This window comes from Opisthorchis viverrini, assembly GCF_000715545.1.
Source record: "Opisthorchis viverrini unplaced genomic scaffold opera_v5_291, whole genome shotgun sequence".
In the NCBI taxonomy this organism is placed as follows: domain Eukaryota; kingdom Metazoa; phylum Platyhelminthes; class Trematoda; order Opisthorchiida; family Opisthorchiidae; genus Opisthorchis; species Opisthorchis viverrini.
The window spans coordinates 602,873-614,266 of record NW_008751949.1 but is presented as its reverse complement, the minus strand read 5'-3'; the positions used below and the strand labels follow the sequence as shown (position 1 = coordinate 614,266).

The following is an 11,394-nucleotide window of genomic DNA, read 5'->3' as shown; positions in this document are numbered from 1 at the left end:
AATAGACGTTAGCATAGTCTCGGATGGGCGTGGAGAGATAGTGTGGAATGAGAAGAAGCAGAAGTATGGTGCTGATGAACATTCCCTCGCCATAATCTCAGCCCTACATGCCATCGGTTGTGATATCGACTTTTTGGTTCACCAACCGGTGATCATCTCCTATCGAGGGATCTGCTTTCCTCAATCCGCTAAGGCTGTTATTGGACTGGGACTTCCTAAGGTCGCAGTCAGTGACTTGTGTTTGCTTGCCATTGTGGGCTCCCTGCGTACTTATGACACTTTTATGCGTGGCACATGGCGTTGAAGGTACATTTTTGCCATTTAATCTCACCCCAGACCCAGTATGACGGTCACTTTGTGCCTGATGTGCGAGTCTTGACTGTGCTAGCGCATACTGCGCCTTGAAGAGCATTCACCGTTGTTTGTCCTTTCTTTGGTTGTTAGTCTTTAGACGCCTTTTTCCATACCAAAATCTTTACATACTTTGGGATTCACCTCATCAGAGTGGCACTGTCCTTGGCATGATTTCGAATGAGACGTTTCTCTCTTTTCTCCCATATTCTCCTGTTACTCTTTCGCATGCATCGCTTGCATTCACTTTTTATGTTTGTGACCAAGCTCTTCAAAAATAAATGATAATAAGTGGTCTCCGTGTATAACGAACCGAAAGGGCTTGTGTGCAGAAGAGGGCTGAGCTCATGTAAGTTCCCGTCTAGACCATCGGTCTTAAAAAAACTTGTCAACAGCCTGCTAGGACAACCAGATTTCTAGATGGGATCTTAGCGATTGGTTCTCCTTCCGAAAAAACTTGCAGCCTTGACGGGACAAAGGCTTTCTGTCATTGGTGGAAATTTGTTCAGCAGTAAGTCAGCCTAGCGAATCTTTACAGAGCCTTCCCGGAAATCAGATGCCTGGTCCAAAGACCGGCCAACTACAAACATCCGCGAGCTTGATTGAACCGTTTGGCGTTAGGTTCGGCTTAGTTAATTGCAAGCATGATTCACTTTGAGTGAAGTCCGAAGCACCAGCGCTATGTTACGGAATCTGTGGCGGTACATCACTTTTCAAAGTTACAAATTGCAAGCTGCTCATGCCCAAACCGATGCTTATTCAATGTGGACAGGGGCAATGCGATTTTTAGATGATCACATACTAGGCAATCTACAGTCTACCAGAAACCATGCTTCGCGCGCATAGTTTCAGGCGAAATCACCGATTAGTCTACCCAAACTAGAAATACCTACACAGTCAAATGCATCGAATAAGGGAAATCAGTATGTACCGACTGCATTGGAAAACCAATTTTACGGATGAGTTTAATTGGACTAATCAGAAAAACCCAGTCTCTAACCCGGCCTAATTTTTGCATCTAATTTAAACGAGCAAATTCTCTTTTTTTTGAACTCTCCTCTCTCATTAGTCTCATTAATAAAGTGCTGTTAATTGTGTCATTCTGGCTAGAGTCGGTTGTTTTTGACGGGGGGGGGGGGGACAGTCGAATTTAGTTGAGCTGATTGGGGTCACTGAGATGATCTTGAATGGGAGACCGACAAGCGGTTCCTCAGTGGATGCAACATGTCTTGTGGGGTAGCGAAATAGGCTCTTCTGCATACCGCTCGGAAACTGAGTTGAATCTATCGCGTGTAATGTTGTGAAATGAGCAATGGGCTCGAAGTACATGGCAGTGGCGCAGTTTGCGTCGGTGGTTGCTCAACCAATCAGCTTAAATTTAGGATTAGGGACTAATGCTCACTAGGTAGTTTGAACTAACATATTTGCCTTCCGTCACCTCTGATAGAACATGAGGGAAGCAATTTTGATTTTTGATTAAGTATATTGTCTTGTTTCCCTTGAGTGTTCGGCGATGATCTATCACCCGGCGTGCTCCATTTTGAAATTTCCATTTCCCTCACTCTCAAGGTTGGGGTTGCCGCAGCGAAGGAAGTAGCATGTATGCGATATCACTAGTGTCTTCCCCGTGGTAGATTCATCTCTAGGCTGGATTAATTTCCATGCATAACTGACGGTGTGCTGAGGACAAACAGGAGTTTCTTGGACTGTGATGCCACAATCATCTCTCTTGTTATCGCAACACCATTTCGCGTCCTCACGTTCGCTCACGAGGACCGATTCACATGTTTTGCCAATAAAACACCAGCGATTATGAGGGATCACACACCAATTCTTGTCCTTCTGAAAGATCGAACCTGTTGGTCACGATCCATTCGACGACATCTTGCACCGAGCAGATAAGAAAGCCCAGTTTACGAATAACTTCATTAGATACGCCCAGGGCAATTATATATTGCTGGAATTGTTCATTTCGTATGCAACCAATCTGACTGCTGTGTGACGGATGACTAGAAGACCAACCAGGACCCACACACAAATTCACACCAGGACAGTCATTCGACTACCACATCCCCGCAAATTCCTCCTCGGCAATGCCTTATTACCCACCTTATAATAAGTGCATTCCCGAAGACGAATACACTTACTTGACTTGACCATCATGAAATGGTGCCTTGGTCGCTGCCAGTGATCTCTCACTCCATTGGCAGCTGGGTAAAACAGTCGATCGCGCAATCATGTATTCAGACTACACGACCGGTTGGCCCACAGCATTAATTCAGAAAACATGAAACAGATAACAAGCAGGTGTATTGGTTACTCAGATGATTTTACTCAATGCTGCATGGAATCCATTCAGCCTCTGTTTCACTCTTCATCTCATGCTCCCACTAGCTTTCTCCTTCGTTGTGGTTGTGTACGAAATGAACAAATCCAGCAACACGTAGTTGCATTAGTCGGGCTCCAGTGACATTAACCGTGAACTAGGCTTACATTCTACTCATTGCGAATAGGTCCCGACGAACAGGTTTGAACAATGCCTAGTCTCGTGTTTCTTCAAACGTGACTTTGAAGGGAAAACCTCGTCACAGTACTCGCATTTCAGCAATTTCCTATCCAGATCAATCGGATTCACGGAGAGGCGCACCTTGCATGTGCGAAGATGTGCCTTTAGGGCGCGTTCGCGTACATACACATTCCCACAATAGGGGCACTGGAATCTCCTCGGAGCTCTTCGGTTTATTGCTTGGAACAATTCCCAATGCTGTTCAACAACGAGGCTATGAGGAACGGGTGGACGGTTGAACGGATTTTCATGGGAACTGAGGGCTTCCCATGTTTCGAGATAAGTTGCTGTTGTGTTCACTTGATGTTCACTTTGGGTCCGTGAACGAGCGGCCAACGACCTTTGATCATCCCCCTCTCCCAGTGCGTAAATCACTCGAGCAAAATCATCCGTTGATGTTTCTGGTGCAGATATTTTCTGCGGTGAACTGAGGCTAGTTTGACCTGTTGGAAAAATAAGACAAAATAATTACCGAAGCATCGCAATGGATGTTCGTACATGCATTCACATTTTGTCTCTATGTGTCGGTTCGGTTGAGAAATGCTCCAAATCAGGCGGACTATTGACAATGTGACCACTACTGCGCACTGTCTTAAGTAACAATTTGCACATTCTTTCACGTCTCAAGACGGCCCAGTCAGTACACAGACCATGTTTGCTCTCGAATCACACTACCTCACTCTCTCTCTCTCTCCCTATCTCTCCATAAACCAATGTTAACTTGCGTCCGAGGTTTAATTACGTACTTGTTTTGTCACGGCTTTTGTGACCACTCACAGAACGTATATTGTTCGAATTCTGAATGGATTGTTTATAGAGGCCAAAAACTGGTCGACCATTGTCTCTCAAAATACAGTGAAATGAAGTGATACTATTATTCGCCCCTCCGCCCACCCATTACAACTGTTTCGCCGGGGTTTATTCGATCTCACATTTGGTTCGTTTAACTCACGGGTGTTAGCCTTTCGAAGGTAATCACTGTTGCACAAACGGTCTGTTCTCATAGCGGATGTGTATTGTGCACGTTCAAGAAATTTCACGACCAAGAACACTCTGATTGCACTTACGAAGGAATAAATGTGTAAGCGTACAGAGGGAATTCCAGAAGTCCTTCTTATATATAAGCGTGGCTTAAAGCGGTTTCTGTCCTGGCGTTTATCCCCTAGCGTTCACAAATGACAGCCTACTACGAGTATTTGCGCAACTTCGCGACACATTCAGCAAACTAATGGCTCGCTGTAATCTTCAAAAGCATATTCGCAAGGAGTCTCGAGCTCTGACTCGCCCATGCCGAGACGACTCGCACTATCAATGTCTGTTAACACATACAGCGAACTAATGGCTCGTTGTAATCTTCAAAAGCATATTCACAAGGCGTCTCGAGCTCTGACTCGTCCATACCGAGACGACTCGCACTATCAATGTCTGTTCGCAGCTATTCCCTGGCACCAAGTCATTTGTCGTTCAGCAAATTCTCACGAGATCACTTATGCATAACACTTAGAACGGTACAGACTACCAGGACTAGGAGCCTCACCCGAAACAAATCACACACAGAGAGTTTTTCGGGGACCTGCGGTTCTATGCGACCGATCCAACGTTGTTCAATATCATTGAAAGAGCCACCCATTATTATCCCCCGCATTTAATGTTGCATTCAATTTACGGCATTATCTCGGGGCGTGAGATTTCATCATTTATTTGCATGTGTAAAACCGAACTCACGAACAGGTGCATACTCTTCGAACAGGCGATCCAAAGCAAACACTGAAATACCAGAGAAAGTGGGCAATTGATTTAGAAAGCATTGGCTAGTGTGAACTGAAGAAGAAGAAGAAGAGTAACCAATCAATAAAAATTGCAGATGTCTCGCTGTTCACCTCATTACAATAAAAACAAACCAGCCCGTCCTCCAAATGACAAGTCACCGGAATACATACATTTACCCTGACCGTGGGTTGTCTGCCCGAATGACAATATCAACAGCGAAGTGAGAATCGTGGTCCGCATCGTCACGAGCGAATGAGGATATCTGTCAACTCGAACACCTGCAATATTCATGTGGTGCAACTCAAATCGACCAATCAGGTTCCAAGTAGGATTTGTATCCAATGGAAATCTAAGGAGCACGACCAGTCACAGGCTAATTGGTGTTCACTGGGCATTCGGTCTCACACAGAATATTGATAGCACCTGATCGATAAACTGGCATTCTGAGAAGAAGTCTCCCAGCCAACCTTCTAGATTAAAGGAAATCCAAAGCCATCGAACTCCGCGACTCGCCCGGAATAAGACAGAAACGAACAGGACCAAAACAAAACAGCATCCACATTCAAAAGTCATTGGGCCAGGATGTGAAGCGGTTTGACAGACATGATACTCAAACAATGAGTGCTCCGAAAGACAAAATCGCGCAACTCATCCATCCGGGCCCCGGAAAAAAACAGTAAATTGGAAATGGACCAGTCAGGACGATCGTAGCGGATTATGACAGATCGAAAGGAGCGAATCAACCAGTCTGACCACAATGTAACGCAGATCACTAGTGGAAGGACGAAATACTCGAACGCAGAATTTGCTATCCCTGACGAACTTAGCCATAGAATTATAACTAACCAACCCAGAGCAACTGCATGTTATCCGAATTCCGAAATTCAATTTGACAGTCTGTGAATGATGACGCTGTCGAATTATACGAGAGCAAATGTACGAAGGTGTTTTGGACCGCAGTCTCCCTAATGCCCTCTCATTACCGTAAACCCCGGTCTGGATAGCCCATTGATAGCCTGATGCGCTCGGCTGAACCCGAGAAAGTCAATGAACGTGCGAACCGGCTGATCTATTGATCACTGTCACATACAGCGGTCAATACAACTCATCTGTCAAGGGCAAGTGAAGAACAACCAATGAAATCTGTCTCAATAGAGACGGTTATTCCATTGACTTTTATGTAGAAACGTTACGTTTGGAGGTGTTTCTCTTAATAGAAATTTGGAGTAACAACTGAAGATAGTTTATTGCACAGAAGCCTACTGAATGTAACGAAACACAGGTTCAAAGAAAGACCAACTGAAACGCTGAGAGGCATCAGACATGCAAAATCAATTTTGAAGACCACGCGTCACGGAAGCGGGCAGCAGTGTGGCAAGAAGCATAAGGTGAAGAGTCTCATCATTTGAATGATGTAAAAGCTGTGAGCCTGTTCAAGAAGTTTCGAAAGACAAGACGAACTTTGATTAGCCGAAAGTCTGGATGCAATGGCCAATCATGATCCAGTATCTGTCGATTCCCGGTCGCAAATGGCTCTTCCAGAAGACATATGAATTTACCGAACTTCGTGCCTTAATCATTTTATAAGCGACGCGCTGTACACACGTTTTACACCTGGTTTTGGGCGCCAATACACGTTGTGCATTGTTGCTACTTGTTTTGAGGGTAACGCTAGATTGGGTGGTCCACACCGAGAAATAACCTGAGATTGCGTTCTGTGCCTCATTAGTAGAGGGGGGTATCGTGGAGGACCGTCCATCCAAATCATTACCAGGTTTTGTTAATGAGACTGGGGGATTTTGAGTAGTGAGACAGGAACTAGAATATGAATATTATCCATTTAACGGAATGTGTTCATCAGACCATGATAGTTGACATATTGGATTTAAGCCTCAACGAGCCCTACATCAAGTTATTTTCACAATGTGTTATGTTGAAGTTTTTACTGTTATGGAAATAGCTGGAATTGTTCCAACTGCTCTGCTATAGCAGACTGGTCAGTTCACATTTAAAGTTTACAGCCTTGAAGATGCACTGAACCAGACGGGGGCTGAAGTGACTCAACTAACAATTTCGGCTGTCCGTTAGCACAGTTTCAAATGCAAGAATGGAATCCAATTAACTCTGCACAGCTTACAATCCTTAGGCGGCTTTTGTCATCTGACTGGCTGAATCACGTATCGGGATTCACTCGGCCCCGACAAACTTCACAATTCCTTGCGTTTCAATAGAAAAAATATATGGTTCTTTTTCTGAGATTCTCGTAGGATGAAACAAGTTGTATACAGAGTGCAAAGGCTATGAATTTGTCAGGTACATTAAAGTCAAATGATCACAAAGGGAGTAAAAATGTCAGCCATTTCACTGTACAATATACAATATAGTAACATACATACTAGGAAAGCCATGGAATTTTCTCCCAGAACAGAATATTTCTTGTTCACCAGTTTTTCGCGTGTGCTTGCCAAGTGTGCACTGCGTTTGAAATATCAGAGCTGATTTGCACATCATACGCATGGCCGGTGCTGCCCCACACTTATCTCACGCCCCAACCCTTTATACCCTGGCAGTGATCAACCACTCCAACTACGCACATTGTGCAATGTGTATGAAACATTGAGATATATAGTGCACAGTAAGTTTTCCAAAGTATGACCTCATCTTGACCAATTGGACGTGGGGTTTTCACCGTTCTGGATAAACACTATCTCATGGTGGGATTCACCGGACTCCATAGAGGATGATGCCTCCAGTTGCCGGCATTATTATCCGCCGATACTGGTTTTACACATTCAAATGTTTGATTGGGGACTGGTCAAATGCTGGACTCGGAACGACTGTCGCTGACGCACTCCATCCAAGTGTACGGAATTCGCACTCTTTTCTCAAAGCAGTAATTCGAACTGAGTGAATCGGAAACCAAACATATCTGAAGATACCACATGAGCGAGCATGGAATACCAACTGCTTCCAACAGTAAAATGAGTAGAAGCACTCAATCCACCTGGCATTACGCAGTAAGCACTTTGAGGTTGATTAGTCATTATCATCCTCTTCCAGGTAACTCCATGGAGGTCACCCATGCACTGTCAGATTATGGGAAATATTGTGAACCCAGAACAAGGTAATATAATATCTGAACAGGAGTGAACAATTTGTCTGCTTCGTTGTAATCCATTAGTTGGTGCAAACTGCACCAACCTTGTGCATCCATCCAAAATGCTTTATTTAAAATAAACATCAGAAATTTAGCTGACTCCCACTGAGGGGAGTAACAAGTGAGGTGATGGGCAAAGTTGTGTACAGTGGCTGAGCAGGTCCACACATTGCGAAAAGTCAGGGTGATGTGGTGCGAATATGTAACTATATTAGTGCTAACCTAACGAGTCGGATTGCGAAGGCTTGTGGACATCCCAAAGAGAGCACAAACCGGGGGGAGGTGGTAACAACGAAGCAGATCGCCATGTTTCCATTTGTGTTTCTGTTGTGCCATCTTCAACGACACCTTTGCCATGATGGACGGTACGTCACTGTAGCAGAACACGAACACATCGTTCGTTGGTTTGTTGACACCCTACCGAAAAATAGCTTCATCTGTATGGTACAATCAATACAGCACAGAAATTATTACGTGATACTACGTTTCCCACACGGCTACTGGTCTGATACTCGCAGGTTACTACTGCAATCAAGTCGCTCCGTTATCCTGTCGATGTACTATAGCAAGACATCTGCTAGCGAAACTTTCAGTTGTGTCATTTACACTATTGGGCAGAGTCTGTCGGTGGGTTACAACCAAGGTATGTAGAGTATACCGCCGGCACATGGTCATTGGCCAACCTGCCCCGCTCATTATCAGTTGCATGTGGATGCGCTGAAACACATTTTGAGGTTCCATCCCGAAATCGGACAGTTGCTGTCACTTAGCAGTTTTCTCGAATCGAACCAATTGCCTGAGAGTCGCCGATAGGTTCACCAGTCTCCAAAACAGACTGAGAAACATATGAAAACGATCTCGGCACAATGACAGTCTAAGTAGGCGTTGGTATTCACTGAGAATTTCGTCGCCCCGTGAGACCAAGTGCGATAACTGATGGAGGAAAAATAGGGTGTTTTTCATTGTGTTGGGTTGATTAATACAGGTCTTAACCGCTTTGACTAATTCAATTCGGTTCAGGTTATTCGAACGGTTCTCCGACATAGGAAGTAAATGACATGAACATAGTAATATGTGAATTGTGACCAGCTAACCCCCCGAGGGAGAATAAGCTTGCCTAAAGATCCTCTGGCGTAGATCAGCACTACAAATTTGATATCCCCATCAAAATTGCAAGACGCTTCGGATGCATCGATGGTTGTAGACATGGGTTCTGCCAAGTGGTCTGTGCCTTACAATAAACATTCGCAATTGCAAAGGGACTGCCAACTTATGCAACAGATTTAAGACTGCTTACTTTCTAAATGGTCCAATTCAACATGAGCAATATCATCGGCGTACTCAATGTCCGTGAGCAAATCCCCGGGTCTAGTTCATCCACTGTTTTGTTCGAGGTGGGTAGGGAACAACTCAACGAATACATCGATAACGAGGTAAAAGTGCAACAATGACACGAAACACTGTTTTCGTAAGAGACAAGAATTTAGATAGCAGGCCAATCGTCGCCACTGCCAATCTCCCATTGTTCGTGGCGATCAATGCAGTTGAAGTTAATTCTGAGACTGAGCTATGGATCAATGTTGATCGCCAGAATGTGTGGGCTGTGTGGTGTGTGGTGTGAGGGTGGTTTTACGTGCGCTTTAACCGGGTCGGTTTTCCTAGAAATTCTCTCATTGGGTCGGTTTTCTGGAGAGCCTCAGGGCGTCACCTGTCAATTCGGTTTATCAAACATCACTGCATTAACGGGAAACAGGCCTATGCTCTCCATTCCATTTATGTTGAAATATTTGTACATTTGTGACACTTGGTTGGAACCGTATCCTAAAATTCTGCGCGCCCTTCGTTTGATGAATCTTGTGTTCTAATTCGAATTCCATACTCTTTATGACAGCTGATCCCTCGATTTTGCAAAGGCACATTTATCTTGGATTTAACGGCATTACGGGTCACCAGATAACACATAATTCACCGGTGATATTCGAGCACAGTCGTCAGGAAATCAGCTACCTGTTCATCGGGCATAATGTATACCATTGGTAGGTTTAATTCGTCATCTAACGTTGCTCCTTACGAGACCAAAGGTCACGTGAACGCCAACCACACTGAAAATGGTCGTGGTCTCTGGATTTCCATTGGATACAAATCCTACTTGGAACCTGATTGGTCGATTTGAGTTGCACCACATGAATATTGCAGGTGTTCGAGTTGACAGATATCCTCATTCGCACGTGACGATGGGGACCACGATTCTCACTTCGCTGTTGATATTGTCATTCGAACGGACAATCTACGGTCAGACAAAGTGTAAGTATTCTGGTGACTTGTCGTTTGGAAGACGGGCTTGTTTGTTTTTATTATAATGCGATGAACAGTGAGACATGTACATGCTTGATTACTCTTCTCGTTCAGTTCACACTAGCCAATGCTACATAAATGACTTGCCCACTCTCTTTGGTATTTCAGTGTTTGCTTTGGATCGCCTGTTCGAACAGTACGCACCCGTTCGTGAGTTCGGTTTTACACATGCAAATAACTGATGAAATTTCATGCACCCAAATGAATGCGATCAATTAAATGCAATAATAAATGTTGTAAATAATGCGGGGAAAACCGTGACTGCTTCGTGACTGACTCTCGTATATTAGACTGGTTGCATAGATCCACGGGTGCCCAGAAAACTCGCTCTGGGTAATTTTCTTCGGATGCTCAGTTCCTTTCTCATGTGTTGTTCAAAACTCATCTCATCCAAATTTGCCGCACCGCACGACAAACGAATTAATGGCAGTAAATGACCGTCAAGAGATCCATGAACGTGTGGATGACTGTGAACGAGATCGAGGTGGCTTGAGCATATGGCTTTTGAAGCTTCTTGAATGCGTCGTTATAATTTAACATACGCAAGCAACTGTGGTAGATAGAGCTTACGTGAAAGCCATGGTCTCTGAAAATGGGCGTTCAAGCCTAGCAACCAAACCCCGTGGTCTAACAATGCTAGTATGTTAGTTGAGATATACTGATTGGAAACTGGTCCCCGACCAAACACAGAATTCCACTTGAGCCTACATGCATCCACGCTGAACTTGGTTGTGGGACTTGTCGAACATAAGTGCTGTAAAGCCATTTTGGTTAAATAACAGGGTATTCCAGTATAATCACAAGCTGTAGCAGGACGCGTGTGGTTTGTTTGGGTAGGCCATTCACATCTGCGCGTCAACAGTCCGCGAATGTCTACGGATTCCTTAGGAGAACAGACCGTTTGTGCAACACCCATTTGTCCGATTGTATTATAACATCTTGGTGAGATAGTGAAGTGTGTGTTTGTGATGTCTTGCTACTCAGAGTGAAAATTGTTGACCTGTAGACCCCGACAGATATAACTGTGGTCAGAAGACAAACTGAAGTTGTGGTCTTATGTTCAAGGAAGCGGTGGTGAGCTGTGCCGTCAGGCTTTGGGATCCGTTGGCCATCCGGAAAAATATCTATTGCCCTAAAGCCATTCCGTCAAATGTGGGCACGTTGAACTCCGTATACATCTCAAACAAATACTTGG

The 11,394-nt window shown here is 44.5% G+C and overlaps 1 protein-coding gene across 1 annotated transcript in view; it reads right to left on the bottom strand.

Annotated features, from left to right (window-relative positions):
- The window catches only part of T265_09646 (hypothetical protein), a gene marked incomplete at both ends in the record, with an annotated part of 60,840 nt that overhangs the window by 30,875 nt on the left and 18,571 nt on the right, over positions 1–11,394 (bottom strand). The window contains 2 exons of the mRNA XM_009175776.1: positions 2,999–3,360; positions 4,643–4,738. Of these exons, the coding sequence (XP_009174040.1) occupies positions 2,999–3,360; positions 4,643–4,738 (458 nt within the window). The remainder of the gene's footprint in view (positions 1–2,998; positions 3,361–4,642; positions 4,739–11,394) is intronic.